Source organism: Microcaecilia unicolor, chromosome 14 (assembly GCF_901765095.1).
Source record: "Microcaecilia unicolor chromosome 14, aMicUni1.1, whole genome shotgun sequence".
NCBI classification, from domain to species: Eukaryota; Metazoa; Chordata; class Amphibia; order Gymnophiona; family Siphonopidae; genus Microcaecilia; species Microcaecilia unicolor.
The window spans coordinates 22,521,050-22,548,850 of NC_044044.1; the positions used below are offsets into that span (position 1 = coordinate 22,521,050).

The window sequence follows — 27,801 nt, forward strand, 5'->3', positions numbered from 1 at the left end:
GTGTATTTTTCTCTAGAACCTATGTTTGTAAGCCAGTATCAGTTGTAATGGAGGTGTAAATGAGGGAATCCCTTCCGTGAAGACCTTAGACAGGAGAGGGTGGTTCTTGGCGAGACCAGGGAATGCCTCGGAGTATATTACAGCACATGATATGATGTGTTTTGCTGGGTACACTTCTGTGCTGGCCCATCTAGGTCTAAAATCCACAGTGTATTGTAATTTTAAAATAGTATCCAGAGCTTCCTAACTTTTCAGTATGCTTGGAGCCCATTTCTGGGCTGTGGCCGGTTCATAGTCTCTGGCCTGGCACAAAAGGAGTTTGAAATGCGCCTTTTTCTGCCTCCTGCACATCTACCGCACTGTGGATCTTTTTAGGCTGGGGCAGCCCTCATCCGACAGCCGCTTCTACACTTCCCGTCCGTTCTGGCCTCTCGATTTCCTGCCGCCTCCCCAGAAACAGGATGTGTGGCTTATTTCAATGTGAGACGAACACATTTCACTAGAATTTGTATATTCATATTGACACAGCTCTGAACACACAGGGAACTTTGTTCACGGTGTCATCTGCTTCCCCCATCCTGTGGATTACATTTACGTATGTGTCTCGATGCCTGTATTCTTGGGCTTAGCGCGCATCCCTGCTGTCAGCTCATCAGCTTGTGTGGATGCTTTGTTTTTTTGTTTTGTTTTTTTTTTAATCGCATTCTATTTTTGTGGCTGTTTTGCTGCAGTAATTTTCCTGTTTGCCTTCCATAGCACAGCTTGTTGTTTTGATACTATTTCCAACGCCCGGGGCTCATGACTCCTATTTGGCACTTCTCTCCTGTGGCTGGGGTGGGTTGTGTACTTCGAGAAAGTTTTTTTTTTCTTTGGGGATGGGGGGGGGGGGGCGCTGGAGAGTGAGGCTGGAGAGTGGGTGTGACGATTGGAGAGGGGTGGTTTGCTCGCTTTCGGCATTTCTGTGGTCTGAGGGAACCCCCAGGAGGGGTGGGCATGAGCATTTAGCCCCAGAAGCTACTCCTCTGAACTTATTTCCCCATCCATGGAGGGCTTACACTTTAATAAACCTTGGTAATGCAAGTCTTGTTGTTCTGAGTGGGCTCTGCTTGTTAAGGAAGCAAATAAATTGCATGAATGCACATTACAACCCATTACAAGGCTAATACACATTAGTAAATGAGGCCTCCTGTTTCTGCCTCAGGAGGGTGAAGTGACTTGCCCAGGCCACTAGCAATGTCATTGGGAGGAACAGAATTTGAACCCTGGATTTCCTGGTTCTCAGCTCACTGCTGTGATATTTAGGCTGCTCCCTGTGTGCTGCAGGTCCCGGGCCCCAGCACTGTTGCCCCCAGCAATTACATAGTAACATAGTAGATGACGGCAGAAAAAGACCTGCACGGTCCATCCAGTCTGCCCAACAAGATAAACTCATATGTGCTACTTTTTGTGTATACCCTACCTTGATTTGTACCTATCCTCTTCAGGGCACAGACCGTATAAGTCTGCCCAGCACTATCCCCGCCTCCCTCCCACCACGGCTCTGGCACAGACCGTATAAGTCTACCCAGCACTCTCCCCGCCTCCCAACCACCGGCTCTGGCACAGACCGTATAAGTCTGCCCAGCACTATCCCCGCCTCCCAACCACCAGCCCCGCCTCCCACCACCGGCTCTGGCACGGACCGTATGAGTCTGGCCAGCATTATCCCCGCCTCCAAACCACCAGCCCCGCCTCCCACCACCGGCTCTGGCACAGACCGTATAAGTCTGCCCAGCACTATCCCAGCCACCAGCCCCGCCTCCCACCACCAGCTCTGGCACAGACCGTATAAGTCTGCCCAGCACTATCCCCGCCTCCCAGCACCGGCTCTGGCACAGACTGTATAAGTCTGCCCAGCATTATCCCCGCCTCCAAACCACCAGTCCCGCCTCCCAGCACCGGCTCTGGCACAGACCGTATAAGTCTGCCCAGCACTATTCCCGCCTCCCACCACCGGCTCTGGCACAGACCGTATAAGTCTGCCCAGCACTATCCCCGCCTCCCAACTACGTCCCACCTCCCACCACCGGCTCTGGCACAGACCGTATAGGTCTGCCCAGCACTATCCCCGCCTCCAAACCACCATCAGCAGCCTTGTTGCTAGGACATAACTATTGTGATCTTAACGCTGCCGTGTCTTTGCACTAGAAGCGGGTGTGTGTATCGATAGTTCTGATTGTACTGGGAAATAGATGTATGTTTTGTGGCAGGGATGGGCAACAACTAAGATTTTCATAGTGAATATGCATGAGATCTATTTGCATACGATGGAAGAGGTAGATGCAGATCAAATCTCGTGAGTATTCATTGTGGAAATCTTGAAAATCGGACTTGGTTGTGGCCCGCGAGGACCATGGATGCCCATCCGTGGTGGTGCAGATGTGGGTTTATATTCTGGGTGGTGTGCTTGGATGGAGGGGGGGGGGGGGGGGCGGTTATACTGCCTGTGCATCTCAGTGCGAGTTTAACGGGAGCGGGTGTGTTGGGAATGGATATCTGTTCTGTGCGTGTGTCAGTATTGGCATGGCAGGAATCGATGAAAGGGACGGAGTGTAAGCAATCGTTTACTTATAAGTACATAAGCACTACCACGCTGGGAAAAGACCAAAGGTCCATCTAGCCCAGCACTCTGTCTCTGACAGCGGCCAATCCAGGGCCCAAGAACCTGGCAAACCCCCAAAATTTAATAATGATCAATGGACTTTTCCTTCACGAATCTGTCCAGACCCCCTTTAAACTCAGCATGACATCTAAATGTAATCATCACTGCACAAAGAGAGGCAGTTGTGATCCACAGAAGAACAAGGATCCATCGAAGAGTTTAAATTTATAAAATATACTTTTATTATTAAAATTGCCCAACGTGGCCACACTTCGCTGATGGCAGTCTGCTTCAGGGGGGCAGCAACTCAAAGGAAATTTAAACTCGCCCTTCCCCTTAGTGAATGTCTATTCACTGGCTGGGGTACTGTGGCTGGTGCCACCGTTTCTTTGCCTTCACTAAGGGGAAGTGTAACTTTAAATCCCCTTTATTTTCTGCCCCCCCCCCCGAAGAAACGTGGCCATCTCAAGCAATTTTAATAAAAGCATATTTGTTGTTCTTCAGCCTAAATTTAAGCGTCATTTGCGTGTTTAAGTGATAGAATACTAGCATTTAAGCGTGTAACTACGCTTTCAGCGCTGGTCTATAAATGACGTGTATGACTTTAGCGTGTAAATGCAGGGGAGGGGTGTTTAGAGGGGACAAGCATGGGTGGCACCAAGATTTCTCAGAATACTGTAATTTATGCGTTAAATCGCTACAATTAGATGACCGCATTTACTCCTGCAATTGATGTGTCGTAAGAGGCACGGACGTAGCCAGACCGCAATGTTTGGGGGGGGTCCGGATCCCAAAGTGGATGGGGGGGGGGCACAGTTTGGCCTGCCTCCCTGCCGCAAACCTCTCCCCGCTACAACCGCACATACCTTGGCTGGCGGGGGTTGGGAACCCCTGCCAGCCAAACCATGGGCCCCGGATCCAATTTTTTGGGAGGCCAGGCCCCCAAGGTCCCCCTGGAGCTACACCACTGGTGAGAGGATGCACTTAAATGTAGGCGTGCAGATGCTGACATAATAATCTTAGTTCACAGATGCTGTTATACAGTTAGCGCTCAGCACGCTGTGTCTAGGCACAGTTATACAGCTGGCCTGTCCCCTCCCCCATATGTGTATCAGGAGTGAAAGTCGAGAAGAAAGGGCACATGCTTTTTACTCTGTGTTACACCATAAGAATAGTACTGTCCAAAGAAGTAGGGAAGGAGCGTAGGTCAACCAAACACACGTGGGACTCCAGAGGTAGATAAATGTCTTTATTTTTCAAAGCATAGATACAGGGGACTCGACATGGTCCCGTGTTTTGGCAACAGTATGCCTGCTTCAGGAGTCTAGGTACCTACATATATAAAATACATAAAAGCATTATGAAATCTTGCCTCACCAATCTACCACATTTCTTTGAAGGAGTGAACAAACGTGGATAAAGGTGAGCCCGTTGATATTGTGTATCTGGATTTTCAGAAGGCATTTGACAGAGTACCTCATGAAAGACTCCAGAGGAAATTGGAGAGTCATGGGATAGGAGGTAGTGTTCTATTGTTGATTAAAAACTGGTTAAAAGAATTCATTGCCAGAGAATGTGGTAAAGGCGGTTAGCTTAGCGGAGTTTAAAAAAGGTTTGGCCGGCTTCCTAAAGGAAAAGTCCATAGACCATTATTAAACGGACTTGGGGAAAATCCACTATTTCTGGGCTAAGCAGTATAAAATGTTTTGTACTTTTTTTTGGGATCTTGCCAGGTATTTGTGACCTGGGTTGGCCACTGTTGGAAACAGGATGCTGGGCTTGATGGACCTTTGGTCTGTCCCAGTATGGCAATACTTATGTACTTATGAAACAAAACTACATTGTGAATAAAATTATTGTGAATACATGATGTAGAAAAGTATAATAAATAAACATAAGACAGAAATTAATGTACCTCAAAAAAACAATATAAAAATTTTGTCCTAAACTCTTAAGCCTTCCCTCGTACGAGAGCAGTTCCATCCCCTTTGGTCGCCCTTCTTTGACCCTTTTCTAATTCCGCTGTTTTTTTTTTTTTTTTGGGGGGGGGGGGGGGAGATACAGTTACCAGAATTGAACACAATATTCAGTGTTTGTATTAGTGTAATGGGTCAGGAGTAGATGTACTGGGAATGCACCAGAGCTGGAAAAAATTCTCGGATGCCACCTAAAATAAATGTTTGACTGGTGCCTGAGTTTTCTAAACCGTACTCCCCCTCTCCTGCCTGACTCCACATAGATAGTGGTGTGAGCGTCAGGAATTTAGGGGCGGGGTGTGTACTCCCTACACAGATCTTTCTGGGTGTTTTAGGATGGGACATAGGGTGTGACGCATTTCTCTGTTGTAGAAAGGCACCAGTGTGTGGGTGGAAGAGGCCTTCCTTTTTTCGTTTGAGAGCGGATACTTTGCAGGGGAAAAATACGGAAGTGGTAAATATGTTCCTTATCTAGATGACTGTTTTTTTTTTTTCTTCCCTTGGGCCTCTTCAGTTATCTTTGCTCACTGTGTAATGTGCAGGAAGTTGCAGAAAACTTGTGACTTGTAGGTTGGTTTTTCAGGCTCCGAATAAGATCAGGGTTTTGCAAGGATCCCTCTCTGTGCAATGAGAGTGTTGGGTGGGGTGGGGGCTGGGGGCTGCAAGGATCGGTCCCAGGTCTTGTAATTCCATAGCAGGAGCTTGCAAATTTGACTGCGTTTGCAGGAATCCCAGTATACTTTTTGATGCAGCTTTTAACTCCTAACCCTTATTCACTTCTTCAGAACCCTTATTTCATCATCCTCACTTTAATATTCCCTTATCTCTTGTTTGTCCTGTTTGTCTGTCTCTTCATGTTCAAGTGTACAGCGCTGCGTACGTCTACTAGTGCTATAGAAACGATAAGTAGTAGTCTTTGGGATTCCGGAATCTTGCTACTCTTTGGGATTCTGCACAGAATCTTGCTACTGTGGGATTCCGGAATCTTGCTACTCTTTGGGATTCTGCTTGGAATCTTGCTAATCTTTGTGCTTATCCCTTATTTGTCCTGTTTGTCTGTCCTAATTAGATTGTAAGCTCTGTCGAGCAGGCACTGTCTCTTCATGTTCAAGTGTACAGCACTGCATATGTCTTCTAGCGCTATAGAAATGATAAGAAGTAGTAGTAGTTTTTGGGATTCCGGAATCTTGCTACTGTGGGATTCTGGAATCTTGGTACTCTTTGGGATTCTGCACAGAATCTTGCTACTGTGGGATTACGGAATCTTGCTACTCTTTGGGATTCTGCACAGAATCTTGCTACTGTGGGATTCCGGAATCTTGCTACTCTTTGGGATTCTGCACAAAATCTTGCTAATCTTTGTCCTTATCCCTTATTTGTCCTGTTTGTCTGTCCTAATTAGATTGTAAGCTCTGTTGAGCAGGGACTGTCTCTTCATGTTCAAGTGTACAGCGCTGCGTACGTCTAGTGGCGCTATAGAAATGATAAGAAGTAGTAGTAGTTTTTGGGATTCCGGAATCTTGCAACTGTGGGATTCTGGAATCTTGGTACTCTTAGGGATTCCGCACACAATCTTGCTACTCTTTGTCCTTATCCCTTGTTTGTCTGTCCTAATTAGATTGTAAGCTCTCTTCAGCAGGGACTGTCTCTTCATGTTCAAGTGTACAGCGCTGCGTACGTCTAGTAGCGCTATAGAAAATTGTAAGTAGTAGCACTTCTGCCTTGCTGCTGTCTGTGCTATTGTATCGCTGTTGTGACGTGGCGCGTTCTGTCGGACGCACATCCCGCTTGGTAAAGTTGATGTCTCCCTTGTTTAATCACGCTGCTGCAGGAACGTACATAAGGCCCTGATTGTTCTGAACAAGTTGTGTTTTTTTTTTTTTTTCTTTTGTCCACAGAGCTGGTGCTTTCATTCTTGGCATAGCATTGATAAGGCAATGTGGATTTTTTTTTTTTCCAGCGAAATGATAAGGGGCTCCAGATTAACCTGCTCAGAGCCATGGTGCTCCTCAGAGGTGAAGCAGCGTCTGGAACGTGATGCGAGACCCTGAACGTGCAGCAGGTCTCTGATTTGCAGACCCTGCATACGTAAACTCATCACCATGTGGCCTGCTTTCTTTATGGTGTTCAATCATGTGCCTGGAAGCCATCACAATTCATATAGTTCTCATGCCCAGAAGCTGAACAAATAGGCTGAAGACAGTTGTAGAAGGACGTGTGAATGCTGTCGCCAGAGGGGCAAGGAGGGGCAGTGTGACAGCTGCTCAAGTTCAAGGTTCCACGTTAGGAGTCACCCACCAAGAAAGGGATCTAGGTGTCGTTGATGATACGTTGAAACCCTGTGCTCAGTGTGCTGCGGCGGCTAAGAAAGCAAATAGAATGTTTGGTATTATTAGGAAAGGAATGGAAAACAAAAATGAGGATGTTATAATGCCTTTGTATCGCTCCATGGTGCAACCGCTCCTCGAATATTGTGTTCAATTCTGGTCGCCGCATCTCAAAAAAGATACAGTGGAATTAGAAAAGGTGCAGAGAAGGGCGACGAAAATGATAAAGGGGATGGGACGACTTCCCTGTGAGGAAAGTCTAAAGCGGCTAGGGCTCTTCAGCTTGGAGAAAAGATGGCTGAGGGGAGATAGGATATAGGTCTATAAAATAATGAGTGCAGTGGAACGGGTAGACGTGAAGAGTCTGCGCTTTCCAAACATACTAGGACTAGGGGGCATGCGATGAAGCTACAATGTAGTAAATTTAAAACGAATTGGAGAAAATGTTTCTTCACTCAATGTGTAACTAAACTCTGGAATTCGTTGCCAGAGAATGTGGTAAAGGTGGTTAGCTTAACGGGGTTTTAAAAAACGGTTTGGACGGCTTCCTAAAGGAAAAGTCTGTAGACCATTATTAAAATGGACTTGGTGAAACTCCACTGCTTATTTCTAGGATAAGCAGCATAAAATGGTTTGTACTTTTTTGGGACCTGGATTGGCCATTGTTGGAAGCAGGATGCTGGGGCTTGATGGACCTTTGGTCTTTCCCAGTATGGCAATACTTATGTACTTATATTTTGCCTGTTTGTGCACGGTTTCCTAAAGGAAAAGCCTGTAGATCATTATTAAAATAGACTTGGTGAAACTCCACTGCTTATTTCTGGGATAAGCAGCATAAAATGGTTTGTACATTTTTGGGATCTTGCCGGGTATTTGTGACCTGGATTGGCCACTGTTGGAAACAGGATGCTGGGCTTGATGGACCTTTGGTCTGTCCCAGTATGGCAACACTTATGTACTTAAGCTTTCCTGCGTCATGTCCCAGTGCTGCTCATATGACGGGGTTGGGAGGTAGGTTTGTGTGTGGCAGTATTTACTCTTCATCCCCTTCTCTCTTTTTTCTCTTGCTCTCTACTGCACTGGGTCTGTGCTTTCCCCCTACCACCCTCCCTATCTATGTCTGTCATATAGTCACGTGCATAAGGGCTGCTCACCAGGAGGATCCTGGGATACTGGAAGCCCAGCTGTCATCATTCTGGTGAGGACAGGGAAGCCAAGTGTGGGATGGGGAGAGGGATTCAGATCTGGTACGGGTCTGCATGGGGCTTTCTGCCTGTTCCTCTGTGTTTGCACAGGCATTTGTTTCTGGATGTGAATGCCAGGTTGTAGCTTGGATGTCCGTCTGTCCCCCATGTCTGGGATTTCCACTCATTGTCCAGGCACTTCCTTCTCTGCAGGGTCAGGAGCAGCAGAGAGCAGGAAGGGAAGCATCTGTATCCATCTCTGTGCTCTTGTCTATCTTTCACCAGGAAGCTGTCCTGCTTAACCTCTCCCCCCCCCCCCCCCTCCCCTCAATTTGGCTGTCATCAGGGAGCCATCCTGCATAGTCTCTGTAGGGATCTAGGTGTCATCGTTGATGGTACGTTGAAACCTTCTGCTCAGTGTGCAGTTGCGGCTAGGAATGCAAATAGAATGTTGGGTATCCTTAGGAAAGGGATGGAAAACAAAAATGAGGATATTATTCTGCCTTTGTATTGCTCCATGGTGCGACCGCACCTCGAGTGTTGTGTTCAATTCTGGTCGCCGCATCTCAAAAAAGATATAGTGGAATTAGAAAAGGTGCAGAGAAGGGCGACAATGATGATACAGGGGATGGGATGACTTCCCTATGACGAAAGGCTGAAGAGGCTAGGGCTCTTCAGCTTGGAGAAATGGCGGCTGAGGGGGGGGGGGATATGATAGAGGTCTATAAAATAATGAGTGGAGTTGAACGGGTTGATGTGGAGCATCTGTTTACACTTTCCAAAAATACAAGGACAAGGGGGCATGCAGTGAAGCTGCAGTGTAGTTAACTTTCCTCCAATTCATTTTAAATTTTCTTCACTCAACGCGTAGTTAGACTCTGGAATTTGTTGCCGGAAAAAGTGGTTAAGGCGGTTGACTTAGCGGACTTTAAAAAAAGGTTTGGACAGCTTCCTGGAGGAAAAGGCCATAGAATGTTATTGAAATGGACGTGGGAATAATCCACTATTTCTGGGATGGGCGGGACAAATTGTTCTTTAGGCTGCTGTCGGAGACAGGGTGCTGGGCTCGATGGACCCTTGGTCTGTCCCGGCATGGCGATACTTATGTACTTAGACCTCTGATTTGCCTCTTTGATCAGAACTCCTGGCAGCATGAACTTTCAAGTGCTACTCCTGGCCATTTCCCGCAGTTTTTAAATTTTTTTAGAACCTGCTCCCCACTCCCCACCCCCCCCCCCCCCAGATCCCAGTGTCAAACCTCTCTCATCATGTTCCTCGTACAGCATTACTTATACTGTAATACTGTGCGAGAAATGTTATGCTGTTTTATTCTGTAACTCAAATAACCTGGTGTTTGACCCCGGGATTTGCTGTATCGTTGCAGCCTGAGGGCGAAACATGGCCACGTCAGGTTTTTAATAAAGGATCACATCTTCCAAAGACATTTCATTTGTACCCTGACGCAGCCCGAGGGCGAAACATGGCCACGTCAGGGTTTTTAATAAAGGATCACAGCTTCCAAAGACATTTCGTTTGTAGAACAACTGTTCTTTGTTTTCTGGCTTTTCATATTACTAAGCCTCCTGGTTTTCATCAATCATTTAACCTGGCTAGCGCAAAGACAGTCTTTTGTCTTGGGGGGGGGGGGATGTGCCAGAGCATCTTCCAGAAACCTGCAGTCGTGCCACCGGCTGTCTCCCTTAAGTGATCATCGTGACCTCCTCGGCTCCAGGGCTGTGATCATTAGGAATGGGCAGTCATTAAAACGAATATCGTTCATGGTTAAGTGTGCGATCACATTATTTGCACGTAGTGAACACTCTTTCCCGAGGGGTGCAAGTGCACAAACTGGTGTGAATGCATGAACCAGCACGCATGGGGAAAGAGTGTACACTCAGCAATATTCATTTGCCTACAGGAAAAAAATATGAACACATCATTTTTTTTTTGGGTGCCCAACCCTAGTGAGCATTTCCACCCCCCCCCCCCCCCCCCCCACTTCCTGACAGATCTGGAGAGAGGGCGATCTGATTCAGGGATTGAACACTGGAGACCTTCCGTATTGCACTGGGTTGGTCCTCTGATCTGACACTTGTCAGGGGCAGTCCGTCCCTCTGGGATTTCCTTTTCTCTTTCTAACATAGCAGCCCTGAGGCCTAGGAATGTTTTTTTACTGCTACTCTTTTATTGAGGGTGAGGCGTCATCAGAGCCGATCTGGCTGCTTCTGCATTTTAACTTCCTCTTCCCTCCTCCCCCCCCCCCCATCAGCTAGAGCCTGCAGAGAGCTGGAGGCATGAACACGTTCCTGGCACAGGCTCTTCACCTCATCAGCTGCCTTGGCATGTGTGAGCACAGCTGACCTACAAGGGATGAGGAATTGGACTCTCCATCCACGCTAGCTTATCTCCTCCCCTCCCCAGACCAAGAGGAAGATTTAAAAAAAAAAAAAAATGTTTCTTAGCCACCGCTTACAGAAACATTCAAATAAAACAAATAGCAGCATTCAGACTGCAGAGCAGTCTTGTCATTACAGCAGTGAAGTGCATACCGTTACAGCGGTGCCTGTACACTCTCTCACCATCGGTGGCTTGATAGATCTCTGCCTTCGCTGTCTTCCCTGTACACACACACACACACTCTTGGGGGTTGATTTAAGCTGTGCCTTTGCCTCAGTTCCTAGTACCCCCACACCGTCTGGGGCTTGATGAGCCTGTGTCTTCGCTGTCGGTGCCCCATAAACACCACACCACTGGGGCTTGATGAGCCTGTGTCTTTGTCGTTAGTGCCCCATACCCCCCCCCCCCCACACCACTGGGGCTTGATGAGCCTGTGTCTTTTCTGTTGTTGCCTCGTACCGCCCCACACCGTCTGGGGCTTGATGAGCCTGTGTCTTCGCCATCGGTGCCCCATAAACCCCACACCACTGGGGCTTGATGAGCCTGTGTCTTTGCCGTTGGTGCCTCATCCCCCCCCCCCCCCACACCCTGGGGCTTGATGAGCCTGTGTCTTCGCCGTCGGTGCCCCATAAACCCCACACCACTGGGGCTTGATGAGCCTGTGTCTTTGTCGTTGGTGCCCCATACCCCCCCCCCCCCCCCCCACACCACTGGGGCTTGATGAGCCTGTGTCTTTTCTGTTGTTGCCTTGTACCGCCCCACACCGTCTGGGGCTTGATGAGCCTGTGTCTTCGCCGTCGGTGCCCCATAAACCCCACACCACTGGGCTTGATGAGCCTGTGTCTTTGCCGTTGGTGCCTCATCCCCCCCCCCCCCCCCCACACCCTGGGGCTTGATGAGCCTGTGTCTTCGCCGTCGGTGCCCCATAAACCCCACACCACTGGGGCTTGATGAGCCTGTGTCTTCGCCGTCGGTGCCCCATAAACCCCACACCACTGGGGCTTGATGAGCCTGTGTCTTTGTCGTTGGTGCCCCATACCCCCCCCCCCCCCACACACCACTGGGGCTTGATGAGCCTGTGTCTTTTCTGTTGTTGCCTTGTACCGCCCCACACCGTCTGGGGCTTGATGAGCCTGTGTCTTCGCCGTCGGTGCCCCATAAACCCCACACCACTGGGCTTGATGAGCCTGTGTCTTTGCCGTTGGTGCCTCATCCCCCCCCCCCCCCCCCCCACACCCTGGGGCTTGATGAGCCTGTGTCTTCGCCGTCGGTGCCCCATAAACCCCACACCACTGGGGCTTGATGAGCCTGTGTCTTCGCCGTCGGTGCCCCATAAACCCCACACCACTGGGGCTTGATGAGCCTGTGTCTTCGCCATCGGTGCCCTATACCCTCCCCACACTCTGGGGCTTGATGAGCCTGTGTCTTCGCCGTCGGTGCCCCATAAACCCCACACCACTGGGGCTTGATGAGCCTGTGTCTTTGCCGTTGGTGCCTCATCCCCCCCCCCCCCCACACCCTGGGGCTTGATGAGCCTGTGTCTTCGCCATCGGTGCCCCATAAACCCCACACCACTGGGGCTTGATGAGCCTGTGTCTTCGCTGTCAGTGCCCCATAAACCCCACACCACTGGGGCTTGATGAGCCTGTGTCTTCGCCGTCGGTGCCCCATAAACCCCACACCACTGGGGCTTGATGAGCCTGTGTCTTTGCCGTTGGTGCCTCATCCCCCCCCCCCCCCCACACCCTGGGGCTTGATGAGCCTGTGTCTTCGCCGTCGGTGCCCCATAAACCCCACACCACTGGGGCTTGATGAGCCTGTGTCTTCGCTGTCAGTGCCCCATAAACCCCACACCACTGGGGCTTGATGAGCCTGTGTCTTCGCCATCGGTGCCCTATACCCTCCCCACACTCTGGGGCTTGATGAGCCTGTGTCTTCGTCATCGGTGCCCCATACCCCCACACCTGTACCTTCTTCAGCCATTAACTTAGTTATAGTTTATTAAATGTTCTAGACCTCTAGCCTCAAAAAAAAAATTAAGATAACAGCGGGTTTACAATACAATAAAAAATAAAGTTAAACAGAAAGGAACTCCAAATAGCAAAATAAAACAAAAAAAGAAACCCATTAAAAACAAGTAATTTATATATAAAGTTAATCTAAAGCAGATCCCTAGTTTCCATACCCACTAATCTTCTGGAAGATCGACATTAAAGGCCAGACGAAAAAAAAGTGAGCCTTCAATAACCGTTTAAACCGGGTTGGACTGCACTTCCCGCAAAGTTCCACAAGGAAGGTGCCAAAAATAAAAAATAAAAAGCCCTCTTTCCTGTAGACATCAAAGGAGTTTCCTTCACCGCAGGGACGGTTAATAATATATCCTTAGATTTCAAAGATTTACTTGGCACATATTCATGAACTAAAAACGACAGCAGTGATAAGGTTCTCACAGAAAGCTCGGAGTGTTAAAAACCATCTGCAGTGCAACTGACGAAGGCACTATAAAATATTTCAGTGAGAAAAACCATGAATCCTACGTATGTTCATTCATATGTACGTACTAATGGCCATGTATTGACACACAGAAGCCTTGGGGAAAGTCAATGTACACAGTTCATACAAGGGACAGGTAATCCACCTAGGTGGATGAACAACGAAATCCCACAAATCGAAAAGACGAAAAAAAACCAGGAGTGGGAAATGGACCAATGACTCCAGAGACTGGGACAGGAGGATAAAAAATGATAAAACCTTTATTACAGACTCGACACAGATCCGTGTTTCGGTCACAGGCCTACCTCAGGAGTCTCTGTAGTCGAAAGGAATGCTTCTGAGAGATTGGGTGTTCTTGAAGGTGTGCAATCTCAAAGGTACGTAATTCAACTCTTATCACCGGAGCTAGAACTGGAAAGCACGAAATATACAGCTGCAACTGTTTATTTTTTAATTTTGTTTTTTTCGCAGTTCATACAATACAGGATACGCTCTCTAGGTGCTTATATGTATCTGGGTACAGGCCAACGAACGCAGTGTACGCAGACAACTGAGGGAAGGGGATACTGTAGTATAAATCTGGGGCAGGAGACCTTGAGCCAGTCCTCGGGATGCAATGAGTATATTCAAGATAAATTTGCATGTGCAGCCTCCATCGTATGCATATCTCTCTCATGCATATTCATTGCCATACACTCTCTTCAACAACCGTTGTATTTAATTATCAATCTTTATTAAATGTTTAATTCAAATTATAATCTTGTCCTTCATATTTTAAAACCTTTTCACACAAACCACCATTCACACCTCACTCTTACTCCCATTCACACTAACCAGAATAACTTCATCTCTATTGAACGTTCTAAAAATCTAATACAATTCTCATTTTCATGTTCCCTCTAAAGTCATCACCAGAAACTACAATTCAGTAGTCACTTTTCCCAAAAGGGTTAATAATTCAGTTTTCAAGTTTATCATCCACACTTCTTCTAATAAGTCTGAAAGCATGTCTGCTCATGTACTCCAATTAATCCTCAGTATATGATAACTTTAGCATAAGCTTCATGCTCTCTAGCTGCTTTAGACTTCTTCCAAAGTCAGTTTCAAAATTTACTCCTCTTGAGACACCAGGCTATAGCTCTAGGAGTTAATCCACTTCCTCATTCTTCTGTTATTCATTTATTATTTTTCACTCCCTTACATCAGATCGATACTGACTGGAGGATCACATGATACCTCAGTCAGTAAACTTTAACTTGACAGTGGTTTGTTCTGTTGCAGTGATATATCCATATCACCATCAAGACCCTACATGTACGTGTTTCACTCCGTAGAGCGTCTTCAGGGGTCATATTATTATTATTATTATTTATTACATTTGTATCCCACATTTTCCCACCTATTTGCAGGCTCAACGTGGCTTACAATGTATAGTTATGGCCTCCGCCATACCAGATTGGATAACAGTTGGTATTACATAGAGAGCATGGATGACATAGTAAGATTAAGCAAAGAGATATGAGGAGTAGACAATTCCAGGTATAGGTAAGATGGGAAAGTGTTATATTTACAGTTCTCCGAGGACAAGCAGGCTGCTTGTTCTCACGACTGGGTGACGTCCGCGGCAGCCCCCACCAACCGGAAATAAGCTTCGCGGGACGGTCGACACGCAGGGCACGCCCACCGCGCATGCGCGGCCGTCTTCCCGCCCGTGCGCGACCGCTCCCGCCAGTTACTTTTTTTCCGCGACTGAGAGAGTTGTGTTTTCCCCTCTCTCTCGTTTCAGCCGCCGGATTTTTTCGACCGCGTTTACGCGGATCGTCGCTTTTGGCCTGTTCGGCCTCTTCTTCTTCTTCTTTCTCTTTTTTAAAAAAAAAAAAAAAAAAAAAAAAGAAGAGAGAATTTTGCGCGTGTGGAGCACGCGCTCCTTCTTTTCCCTCGCTTTCTAGCGGGGACGCCTCGTTGCGGCCTAGTGGCCGCTCGGTCGGTTTCAGTTTTCGTGGTGTGATTTTAGCCACCATTGCCGACTTTGACTTCGCCGACGCGATTTTTCCGTCGATGTCCTCGAAGGTCCCGAGTGGATTTAAAAAGTGTGGTCGCTGCGGCCGGCCGATCTCGCAGACCGACACCCACGCTTGGTGCCTCCAGTGCCTCGGGCCGGAGCACAATCTCAAGTCGTGCGTTTTGTGTCTCGGTCTCCGGAAACGGACTCAGGTTGCGAGGCAAGTTCTGCGGGACCGTCTTTTGGAACTTGCGCCGGCCCCTCGACGTCGACCTCGACGGCATCGGTATCGAAGACCGGTTCTTCGGTACCGGTATCGATGCCCGAGACATCGGCACCGATGGCAGCGACCCCAGGAGAACAGGTCCCGTCGGCCCGCCGGTCCGCCGGCGAGAGTGGGGTAGAGAGACCGCGTGGGCAGTCGGCCCCGGTCACTCCCTCAACTCGTGAGCCACGGGACCGAACCCTGTCGGACCCGGTACCCCGAGACCGAGGGGGATCGACCTCCTCCTCCTCCATGCCCTCCGGCACCGGTGACGTGCACCGGAAAAAAGACAAGAAGCGCCGTCACCGGGAGCCCTCGGTGCACCCTGAAGAGGAGTCGACGCCGAAGCGTCATCGCAGAGAGGAGAGATCTCCGTCGGTGGTGGAGGTACCGACGCGTCGGGGTTCCGGCACCTCGGTGCCGTCTCCTGGCCCCCAGCAGCTTCCGGCACCGACACCCTTACCGGCCCCACCGCCTTTCCCGGCAGCGGGCCTGGACGAGTGCCTCAGAGCCATCCTTCCGGGGATCCTGGAAGGGCTGATGCGCCAGGCTGTGCCGGCGCCGGGGGTGCTTGCGCCCTCGGCGCCGATGACTGTGGCGCCGGCGAGCTCTAGCCCGGCGCCGGGGCAGTCGACACCGCCGCCGCTTGCGGTGCCGGTCTCGACAGCCACGCAGGTGGAGTCCCCGTCGACGTCGATGGAGGGAGCTCCGTCCCCGCCGGCGCGGGAGTCCACCGCTCGACGACACCGAGACCTCGGTGCCTCGACGTCGAGCCGGGCCCGGTACCGGACGCAGCTACATGAGCTAATGTCCGATACCGAGGATGAGGACTCGTGGGGGGAAGAGGAGGACCCGAGATATTTCTCCTCAGAGGAGTCTACGGGCCTTCCCTCGGACCCCACGCCGTCACCGGAGAGGAAGCTCTCACCTCCTGAGAGTCTCTCCTTTGCCTCCTTTGTGCGGGATATGTCTATAAGCATTCCCTTTCCCGTGGTCTCTGTGGAAGAGCCGAGGGCCGAGATGCTCGAGGTCCTCGACTATCCATCACCACCTAGAGAGTCCTCCACGGTACCGCTGCACAATGTCCTGAAGGAGACGCTGCTCCGGAACTGGGTGCGACCACTAACTAATCCCACCATTCCCAAGAAAGCAGAGTCCCAGTACAGGATCCACTCTGACCCAGAGCTCATGCGGCCCCAGTTGCCCCATGACTCAGCGGTCGTGGATTCTGCTCTCAAGAGGGCACGGAGTTCGAGGGATACCGCCTCGGCGCCCCCGGGGCGGGAGTCTCGCACTCTGGACTCATTTGGGAGGAAGGCCTACCAATCCTCCATGCTCGTGACCCGCATCCAATCTTACCTGCTCTATATGAGCATCCACATGCGGACCAATGTGCAACAGCTGGCGGACCTGGTCGATAAGCTCCCGCCGGAGCAGTCCAGGCCTTATCAGGAGGTGGTCAGGCAGCTGAAGGCGTGCAGAAAGTTCCTGTCCAGGGGGATTTTTGACACCTGTGACGTGGCATCTCGTGCTGCGGCCCAAGGTATAGTGATGCGCAGGCTCTCATGGCTGCGTGCCTCTGACCTGGACAACCGCACCCAGCAGAGACTGGCTGACGTCCCTTGCCGGGGGGATAACATTTTCGGTGAGAAGGTCGAGCAGATGGTGGACCAACTGCATCAGCGGGAAACCGCTCTCGACAAGCTCTCCCACCGGGCGCCTTCAGCACCCGCCCCCACGGGTGGGCGTTTTTCCCGGGCACGGCAGGCTGCACCCTATTCTTTTGCGAAGCGTAGGTACAACCAGCCGGCCCGAAGGCCTCGTCAGGCACAGGGACAGCCCCAGCGCGCTCGTTCTCGTCAACAGCGTGCGCCTAAGCAGCCCCCTGCGCCTCCACAGCAAAAGCCGGGGACGGGCTTTTGACTGGATCCACGGGAACATAGCCGCCCTACAAGTGTCCGTACCGGACGATCTGCCGGTCGGAGGGAGGTTAAAATTTTTTCACCAAAGGTGGCCTCTCATAACCTCCGACCAGTGGGTTCTCCAAATAGTGCGGTGCGGATACGCCCTGAATTTGGCCTCCCTGCCTCCAAATTGTCCTTCGGGAGCTCAGTCTTTCAGCTCCCTTCACAAGCAGGTACTTGCAGAGGAACTCTCCGCCCTTCTCAGCGCCAATGCGGTCGAGCCCGTACCACCCGGGCAGGAAGGGCAGGGATTCTATTCCAGGTACTTCCTTGTGGAAAAGAAAACAGGGGGGATGCGTCCCATCCTAGACCTGAGAGGCCTGAACAAATTCCTGGTCAAAGAAAAGTTCAGGATGCTTTCCTTGGGCACCCTTCTGCCAATGATTCAGAAAAACGATTGGCTATGTTCCCTGGATTTAAAGGACGCATACACTCACATCCCGATACTGCCAGCTCACAGACAGTATCTCAGATTCCGCCTGGGCGCACGGCACTTTCAGTATTGTGTGCTGCCCTTTGGGCTCGCCTCTGCCCCACGAGTGTTCACAAAGTGCCTCGTGGTGGTGGCGGCGTATTTCCGCAAGCTGGGAGTGCACGTGTTCCCATATCTCGACGATTGGCTGGTCAAGAGCACCTCGGAGGCAGGAGCCCTCCGGTCCCTGCAGTGCACTATTCAACTTCTGGAGCTGCTGGGGTTTGTGATAAATTACCCAAAGTCCCATCTCCAGCCTACTCAGTCTCTGGAATTCATAGGAGCGCTGCTGAATACCCAGACGGCTCAGGCCTACCTTCCCGAAGCGAGGGCTACCAATCTCTTGGCCCTGGCTTCGCAGACCAGAGCGTCTCAGCAGATCACAGCTCGGCAGATGTTGAGACTTCTGGGTCATATGGCCTCCACAGTTCATGTGACTCCCATGGCTCGTCTTCACATGAGATCTGCTCAATGGACCCTAGCTTCCCAGTGGTTTCAAGCCACCGGGAATCTAGAAGATGTCATCCGCCTCTCCACCAGTTGCCGCACTTCACTGCTCTGGTGGACCATCCGGACCAATTTGACCCTGGGACGTCCATTCCAAATTCCGCAGCCCACGAAAGTGCTGACGACGGATGCATCTCGCCTGGGGTGGGGAGCCCATGTCGATGGGCTCCACACTCAGGGTCTGTGGTCCCTCCAGGAAAAGGATCTGCAGATCAACCTCCTGGAGCTCCGAGCGATCTGGAACGCACTGAAGGCTTTCAGAGATCGGCTGTCCTGTCAAATTATCCAAATTCGGACAGACAATCAGGTTGCAATGTATTACGTCAACAAGCAGGGGGGCACCGGATCTCGCCCCCTGTGCCAGGAGGCCGTCGGGATGTGGCGTTGGGCGTGTCGGTTCGGCATGCTCCTCCAAGCCACGTACCTGGCAGGCGTAAACAACAGTCTGGCCGACAGACTGAGCAGAGTCATGCAACCGCACGAGTGGTCGCTCCATGCCAGAGTGGTACGCAAGATCTTCCGAGCGTGGGGCACCCCCTCGGTGGACCTTTTCGCCTCTCAGACCAACCACAAGCTGCCTCTGTTCTGTTCCAGACTTCAGGCACACGGCAGGCTAGCGTCGGATGCCTTTCTCCTCCATTGGGGGACCGGCCTCCTGTATGCTTATCCTCCCATACCTTTGGTGGGGAAGACCTTACTGAAGCTCAAGCAAGACCGCGGCACCATGATTCTGATCGCGCCCTTTTGGCCCCGTCAGATCTGGTTCCCTCTTCTTCTGGAGTTGTCCTCCGAAGAACCGTGGAGATTGGAGTGTTTTCCGACTCTCATTTCGCAGAACGACGGAGCGTTGCTGCACCCCAACCTCCAGTCTCTGGCTCTCACGGCCTGGATGTTGAGGGCGTAGACTTCACTGCGTTGGGTCTGTCTGAGGGTGTCTCCCGGGTCTTGCTTGCCTCTAGGAAGGATTCCACTAAAAAGAGTTACTTTTTCAAGTGGAGGAGGTTTGTCGTGTGGTGTGAGAGCATGGCCCTAGAACCTCGTTCTTGCCCTGCACAGAACCTGCTTGAATACCTTCTGCACTTATCAGAGTCTGGCCTCAAGACCAACTCAGTAAGGAATCACCTTAGTGCGATTAGTGCTTACCATTATCGTGTGGAAGGAAAAGCCATCTCTGGAGAGCCTTTAGTCGTTCGATTCATGAGAGGCTTGCTTTTGTCAAAGCCCCCTGTCAAGCCTCCTACTGTGTCATGGGATCTCAACGTCGTCCTCACCCAGCTGATGAAACCTCCTTTTGAGCCACTGAATACCTGCCATCTGAAGTACTTGACCTGGAAGGTCATTTTCTTGGTGGCAGTTACTTCAGCTCGTAGGGTCAGTGAGCTTCAAGCCCTAGTAGCTCATGCTCCATATACCAAATTTCATCACAACAGAGTAGTGCTCCGCACCCACCCAAAGTTCCTGCCGAAGGTGGTGTCGGAGTTCCATCTTAACCAGTCAATTGTCTTGCCAACATTCTTCCCCAGGCCGCATACCCGCCCTGCTGAACGTCAGTTGCACACATTGGACTGCAAGAGAGCATTGGCCTTCTACTTGGAGCGGACACAGCCCCACAGACAGTCCGCCCAATTGTTTGTTTCTTTCGACCCTAACAGGCTAGGGGTCGCTGTCGGGAAACGCACCATCTCCAATTGGCTAGCAGATTGCATTTCCTTCACTTACGCCCAGGCTGGGCTGACTCTTGAGGGTCATGTCACGGCTCATAGTGTTAGAGCCATGGCAGCGTCAGTGGCCCACTTGAAGTCAGCCACTATTGAAGAGATTTGCAAGGCTGCGACGTGGTCATCTGTCCACACATTCACATCACATTACTGCCTCCAGCAGGATACCCGACGCGACAGTCGGTTCGGGCAGTCGGTGCTGCAGAATCTGTTTGGGGTGTAAATCCAACTCCACCCTCCAGGACCCGAATTTATTCTGGTCAGGCTGCACTCTCAGTTAGTTGTTCTTCGTAGGTCAATTTCTGTTGTTTCCTCGCCGTTGCGAGGTTCAATTGACCTGGGTTCTTGTTTTGAGTGAGCCTGAGAGCTAGGGATACCCCAGTCGTGAGAACAAGCAGCCTGCTTGTCCTCGGAGAAAGGGTATGATACATACCTGTAGCAGTTGTTCTCCGAGGACAGCAGGCTGATTGTTCTCACCTTCCCTCCCTCCTCCCCTTTGGAGTTGTGTATTTCATATTTTTTGCTAGTCATTCAACTGGCGGGAGCGGTCGCGCACGGGCGGGAAGACGGCCGCGCATGCGCGGTGGGCGTGCCCTGCGTGTCGACCGTCCCGCGAAGCTTATTTCCGGTTGGTGGGGGCTGCCGCGGACGTCACCCAGTCGTGAGAACAATCAGCCTGCTGTCCTCGGAGAACAACTGCTACAGGTATGTATCATACCCTTTACTGATCATTGTGGTATGCCTTGTAGAAGAGGTAGGTCTTCAGAGATTTACGAAAGTTGATTAGTTCGTGAATAGTTTTTAGATTTAGCGGCAATGCGTTCCATTGCTGTGTGCCCAGGTAGGAAAAACTTGACGCATGCGTTAGTTTGTATTTTAGTCCTTTACAGTTGGGGAAGTGAAGATTCAGGAATGTGCGGGATGATCTTTTAGCGTTTCTGGGGGGCAGGTCTACAAGGTCTAGCATGTAGGCTGGGGCATATCCATGAATGATTTTATGAATGCTAGTGCATATCTTGAACGTAATGCGTTCTTTGAGTGGAAGCCAGTGTAGCTTTTCTCTTAGGGGTTTAGCACTTTCATATTTTGTCTTTCCAAATATGAGTCTGGCTGCAGTGTTCTGGGCAGTTTGAAGTTTCTTGATGATTTGATCTTTGCAGCCAGCGTAGAGAGCATTGCAGTAGTCTAGGTGACTCAGCACCATTGACTGTACTAGGTTGCGAAAGATGTTTCTTGGGAAGAAGGGTCTTACTCTTTTAAGTTTCCACATTGCGTGGAACATCTTCTTGGTTGTATTTTTCACATGAGTTTCGAGAGTAAGATTTCGATCAATGGTAACTCCGAGAAGGAGGAAGGAGGGGGGCAGCACAGTGTAGGTGTGTCTGGTGAGAGTTCGGTGTGCGCAGGTTTATATACAACAGACCTCTCCTGGGGATCCTACAACCTGTTGGGTTTTCAGGATACCCTCGGTGAATATACATGAGACAAATGTTATAGTTACCGAATCTGGAGTTTGGGAAGATACGGTATGCAGATAACTGGGAGGGGAGAAGCAAGGAGTGTTTTCCTTTATCCGTTTTTGTCTCTGTTTTACAGGGTTTTCAAGAAGTCCAGTCCAAACTGCAAGGTAAGTCTCCTGTTTGTTACCTTAGTGTGTGTGTGTGTGTGTGTGTGTGGGGGGGGGGGGGGGGGGGTGAGGTGTTGCACCCAGTTACCCTGCTGACCTCTCATTCGCTGCCTGAAACTGATGCTTGGCCGGCTGACTCTTGTGTCCACTCCATCTGCTGCCCAGTGCATGTTCTGCTCTTTCCATGCTGCAGGAGGCTGGCCTGCGGCACCTGTCCACATAGATGCCGACTTGATGCTAGATAAAAGCAGAACTCTTCGGTACCAGGATAGGCAAAATGAAAGCGCGTAGGCCATGGTAGTTTTGGAAGGAGTGAGGATGCCCTGTCCGCAGCTTGGATTTCCGGTAGCACGGGCTTGGGGTAGTGACGATGGTGAAAGTAACACTAGCCTTGGAAACGAGACATCGCTTCATGGTAGTTAGTAAGGAAAAAAAACCCCAAAAAACCTCCAGGCAGGTGGGAGCCAAGTGGTTTTGTTTAGGGAAGAGGGGATGGAAACACCATGAAGGCATTTTCCAGGTGCTTCTCAAATCCTCTTGAATGGGAGATTTGACGCTAAAAAAGTCTTACACATAAGGCATAAGTAGGAGTCCTGTCCATGTCTTGGCCATGTGAACGCCCCTCCCTTGACAATTGTGCACTATGCTATTTAACACATGCAAGAGCCCTAAATGCTATTCTGTACGGCAGGGATTCTCAACCCAGTCCTCTGGATACACCCATCCAGTCAGGTTTTCAAGATACCCTCATGAGAGAGGTTTGCATATAACGGAGGAAGAAAACAATGAGGCAGGTGTTCCGCCGTATCCAACTTGGAGGATTAAAAAAAAAAAAAACCAGAGGTAGACCTTGTGAAGAACACAGTGTTTTATTTGTAAATTAGAAGCTCCCAGGAGTTCAACATTCAGTGCCCGACATGGCCATCTTTCGCCAGAGATGCAGGCTGCGTCCGGGGGCCTTTCGAGGGAAGCCACTTTGGAGACCTTTTGGCATCTTTTTCAAGACTGCCATCTTTGGTTTTTATTTACTCGGTGATATAGCTCCACACCTTTTGCATTTCTCTCGCAGTGCTTGCCACTTTTTTATCAGTTGGTGAAGTTTCACACTAGCTGGTAACCTTTGCTCCTGACCACAGCCTGTGTCTCCGGCGAAACATGGTCGTGTCGGGCACTGAACGTTGAACTCATGGGAGCTTTTAATCGACAACTAAAGACTCTGTTCTTCACAAGGTTTGCCTCCTGGTTTTAGCTTCTACAGTGGAGGCAGTGCGTTCAAATTTATCTCATATGTGTTCATTGTGGATATCTTGAAAACCAGACTGGTTTGGTGTGTCATGAAGACTGGGTTGAGCCAAGTGAAAATGACGTGGAGGGGCATAATCGAACGGGGGCGACCATCTCTAAGGACGTCCTAGCGAAGGGGCGGGGAAACCGCTATTATCGAAACAAGATGGGCGTCCATCTTTCGCGTTGATAACACAGTCGAGGACGCCCAAATCTCAACATTTAGGTCAACCTTAGAGAGATGGTTGACCCAAATGTTGAGATGGTTGACCTTAGAGATGGTTGTGCCCGGTTTTCGGCGATAATGGAAACCGAGAACGACCAAATCCAAGCCATTTGGAGGAGCCAGTGTTCGTAGCGTTCCCATCACATGCCAGGACACCAACCAGGCACCCTAGGGGGCACTGCAATGGACTTCACAAATTGCTCCTAGATGCATAGCTCCCTTACCTTCGGTGCTTAGCCCCCCAACCCCCCCCCCCCGAAAAAAACACTCCCCACAACTGTACACCACTACCATAACCTTAAGGGGTGAAGGGGGGACCTACATGTGGGTACAGTGGGTTTCTGGTGGGTTTTGGAGGACTCACATTTACCAGCACAAGTGTAACAGGTAGGGGGGGGATGGGCCTTGATCCGCCTGCCTGAAGTGCTCTGCACCCCTAAAACTGCTCCAGAGACCTGCATACTGCTGTGATGGAGCTAGGTATGACATTTGAAGCTGGTATAGAGGCTGTCAAAATAAAAAAAAATTTTTAGGGGGGTTGGGGGAGTAAGGGGAGGTTATCCCCGATTCCCTCCGGTGGTCATCTGGTTAGTTTGGGCACCGTTTTGAGGCATGGTTGTGAAAAAAAAAATGGACCAAGTAAAGTCGACCAAATGCTCGTCAGGGACCTCCCTTCTTTTTTCCATTATCGGTTGAGGATGCCCACCAGTCCCGACTTCGCTACGCTTCCGACACGCCCCAGTGAAATGTGGTCGTCCTTGCGACGGAAAGCAGTCGAGGGTGCTCAAAATCGATATGCCGATTTGGGCGCCCTTATGAGAAGGACGCCCATCTCCGATTTTGTGTCGGAAGACGGGCGCCCTTCTCTTTCGAAAATTCACGTGATAGTGTACAACTGCAAGGGAGGTGTACATGTGGGCGGAGCATGGGTGTGGCTCCCAGTTATATGCAAGACTTCTAGGATATGCTCATTTACTCCTGCCGTAGACTGTTTAAGGGGGCATGCCTACATTTCTGTGCGCCGATTTCAGGTTTCCAGTGGAATCTGGGCACCCAGCACTCCTGTACTGCATTGGGGTGTCTATATCTAAGTGCCCCTGGTGGGAGGGGGGGGGAGGGGTTTGTCTCATGGCTGGGTACGTTCTTCCATGGCAGTTACGGGCATCAGGTGGCTAGGCACAATCTTTCTCATCTGCTGAGTATACTGGGTTGTTAGAGGCTGATTTCCTTGCTGGTTGGGAGCACAATCTCTGATGGGTGGATTCGGTGTTATTTTTACTTTGACAGCAGAGCTGCTGTATGTCGAATTTTGTAACCACTCAATTTTGCATTAAGCGGAAGGTGATGGGAATTAGCCTTAAAGTGCTTTACAATGCTTTGTCTTCATCTGTGCAGGAGGGGGGGGGGGAGGGGGGAAACACCTTACCCCTGTGTAGCCGTTTCTGGTGCTGTCTTGGGGTTGGGGGGCCCTTCCTTCTACTGCTCTGGCGCTGGGCTGATCTCTGGGTCATGTTGGACCACCAACGGGTTAAACAGACTTGAGAGCGTGTTGTTTGTTTTTCAGCGAGGTGTCTGTTCTTCTGGCCTTGCTCGTTCTCATTGCTGAGTTTTCTGTCCTTTGGGTCCTGGTAATTCTGTTTTGGAGGGTAATAAAATCCCAAGACTAAGCTGAAACCTCAGGCAACAGGAGAGAGAGAGGAGTGGCAGGCGAGACTCAGGTGTAGGTAAACAGGATACTGTAATCTTACTCATTATGTTGGAGAGGGTGACGGTGTTTATGGGACCTGTAGCTGAAGGAAAACTGTATCTAGTTCTCAGTAGAGAGAGAGGAGGGGGGGTGGGGGGGGTGTTTTTGGATTTACTACCCTGCTGTACAGGAAGTTGTGTTGTTTTTTTTTTTTTTGTGTGACTGGAAGCTGGCTGCACTGTTACCTAGAGATCTTCCCGGGTGCCAGGGGATGGATTCGCTGGATTTGGACAGAATTTGCTGCTACGTTCCCCGGGGACTCCTTGTCTTCAAAAAACAGCTAAAGAACGTGGTAACAGCATACGGAGTTTGAAAATTAATTTAAGGATTTGATTTTTGTGCTCCTTGTGCAGAGAGGTTTCAGCGCGGACTTGCACGGCCCCCTTTTCGAGCATAAACATCGGGGATGGTTTGGCCTGCCCTGAGTTACTTGCTGGTTTCTTTCTTCGAGGGCCTGGGTGTTCGTTCTTTTTAAGGCAGTGGGACGGATTGCTTTTGTTGGGCCTACCCCGGGGGGGGGGGGGGGGGGGGGGGTTGCGATGATCTTGCCGGCTTGTTTAGTGAACTGCCGGGAGATAATCTTCAGAGTAGCGTAGAAAGATACAGTTAGGCAGACTAGGTTCACCCGATGGCCCTGATCTCCTGGTATCTACTGTGTACGTTACTATGCTCATCTCTCAAGAGGGTCTGTATTGTACAAGGCTGCGGGACAGTTTGGCCTCTTGGTAGCTCAGAAGTATCTGATTTGGGGGTTATTTTGTACATGGATTTCCTGCTAGGACAAGGAAAACTCTTTGTACCAGTTATAAAACTGTTTTTTGTTAGCAACTGACTGTAGGACTGAGGAGTATTCAGCCCAGTGAGGGATCCTTGAGACTGAGGGGCTGGAAAGAGCTCAGTTGGGGGGGGGGGGGGGGGCAGTAAGTGTTGCAACCCTGAAACTGTAGAGTAGGGAAGTCTCTGCTTGGTGTAGTGATTGTGGGATCCCTGAGACTATAGGTCTGGGAAGGCCTCAGCTGGAGGAGGGGAACGACACGGTGAATGTGGTGGGACCCCCCCGAGGCTGTAGGATGGGAAGATTTTTGTTTGGGGGCAGTGAGTGTTGGACCCATGAGGTTTTAGGGTGGGGGAAGGGCTCCGCTTGGGGTAGTGACTTGGGACCCCTGAAGCTTATAGCACTGGGAAGGGCTTGGCCTAGCATTTCTGTGGCTTTTCAGCTCATCCTGTTATGTTAACCTTTTCCCGTCTGATCCTTTAATTCTTGCCGCTCTTTTCTAGCTAACTGTGTACTTGGGGAAACGGGATTTTGTGGATCATCTGGACCGAGTGGACCCTGTCGGTGAGTAGGAAGTAGGTGGAATCTGATACAGGATTAGGCTGAATTTACTCACGGTTACAAACCTTGTGCTCTGGGCAAGTTTCAATTCAGGTAGAGTAGGTAGGTCCCTACCCTGGAGAGCTTATACTCTTTTTTTTGCGTCTGAACCGGAGGAGGACTAAGTGACTTGTCTGAGGTCACAAGACGCGCCATGGGCGAGATGAATTTTGAACCCTGGCTTTGGTAATTTGTAGGCCATGGTTAAAACCATAAGTCCTCTCCCTCCACTGTAGGCAAGAGAAGAGTCGAGCTTGTACCTGGTTCTGGAGTCTTTAGAGAAAGATAGCGTCAAGCAGGCATGGCCTTATGGGAATTATATATAGGAATGGGTGTGTACTTTTTTTTTAGTGGTACCTAGCTGGAGTCTGGCATGTCCTGGACCAGGTGCTGGACAAGAATTTTAGCTTCTTTCTGTGCCTCGAGGCCTGAGGCAGGCCACCATCTGGATATTGCCCACAGTCTGTGCCATGGGTCCTGGTCCTCTTTGTTCCATGGTACATGGTTTTGAAAATCAGTTCCTGGGCCTTAACCCTTGCTCTGCTGTGAGGCGCTGCTGCCTTCCTGCTCTGTATGTTTGTTCTTTTTCCACGGTGTGTTCTGCTTGGCTATTAATGAGCTATGTGGGGTTTTAATTTTAGATGGTGTGGTTCTGGTGGATCCCGATTACTTGAAAGACAGGAAAGGTAAGGGACGTCGTCCTGTCCGTTGAGTCGGTTCTTCTCTTCCTTAATGTGATGCTGATTTGCGCACTGATATATTTTTCTCTCTTTTTTTTAAAGTCTACGTGACTTTAACTTGCGCGTTCCGCTATGGCCGAGAAGACCTGGATGTGCTGGGGCTCTCTTTCCGGAAGGATCTCTTCATTTCCACGTTTCAGGCATTTCCGCCGCTTCCCGAGGAGAAGAAGCCGCTGACTCGGCTCCAGGAGCGACTGATTAAGAAGTTGGGGGAGAATGCCCATCCGTTCTTCTTCACGGTAAGGGAGGGTGAGGGGTTTGCATCGGTTCCTTCCTCCTCCTCCCCCCGTTACCCACTTCTGAGTTTGAGTCCTTTTTTTTTTCCTTTCAGATTCCACAGAACTTGCCATGTTCGGTCACTCTGCAGCCTGGCCCTGAGGACACTGGGAAGGTAGAAAAATAAATTTATATGGTGATTCTGACGCTTCAGCTTCCCCCGCCTGTCGCAGGATAAGCAGCACACCTTCTAATGTGACACAGGGCCCTGACACGACACTTTCAGCCCCTTCCCCCCCTCCAAAATCACAGCATAGGTAGCAGCGATCCAGGCAATGCAGCCTTTCCCCACCTGTCACGGAGGTAGAAACTCAGTACCATGTTTCATATAACACTAGTAAAAGAGGCCCGTTTCAGAGCAAATGAAACGGGCGTTAGCAAGGTGTTCGTCGACAACACCCCTCCCTCCCTGGCCAATCCCTTCGTTATTCTTCCATTGCTCCGCCCCAAACGTCATGATGTTTGACGCGAGGGCGGAGCGATTTGTCTCCGTCCCCGCCCCGTCTCCATCCCTGCCCCCACCCCGTGGGCTCTGTCCTCATCTGCAGAAGCCTTGAACACTTATGATTTTACTAGGGAA

At 50.3% G+C, this 27,801-nt stretch overlaps 1 protein-coding gene across 1 annotated transcript in view; it reads left to right on the plus strand.

Annotated features, from left to right (window-relative positions):
• Positions 1 to 27,801, plus strand: part of ARRB2 (arrestin beta 2) — a 56,982-nt gene that overhangs the window by 5,991 nt on the left and 23,190 nt on the right. The window contains exons 2-6 of the mRNA XM_030187742.1: positions 21,543 to 21,573; positions 26,109 to 26,169; positions 26,847 to 26,891; positions 26,988 to 27,184; positions 27,277 to 27,336. Of these exons, the coding sequence (XP_030043602.1) occupies positions 21,543 to 21,573; positions 26,109 to 26,169; positions 26,847 to 26,891; positions 26,988 to 27,184; positions 27,277 to 27,336 (394 nt within the window). The remainder of the gene's footprint in view (positions 1 to 21,542; positions 21,574 to 26,108; positions 26,170 to 26,846; positions 26,892 to 26,987; positions 27,185 to 27,276; positions 27,337 to 27,801) is intronic.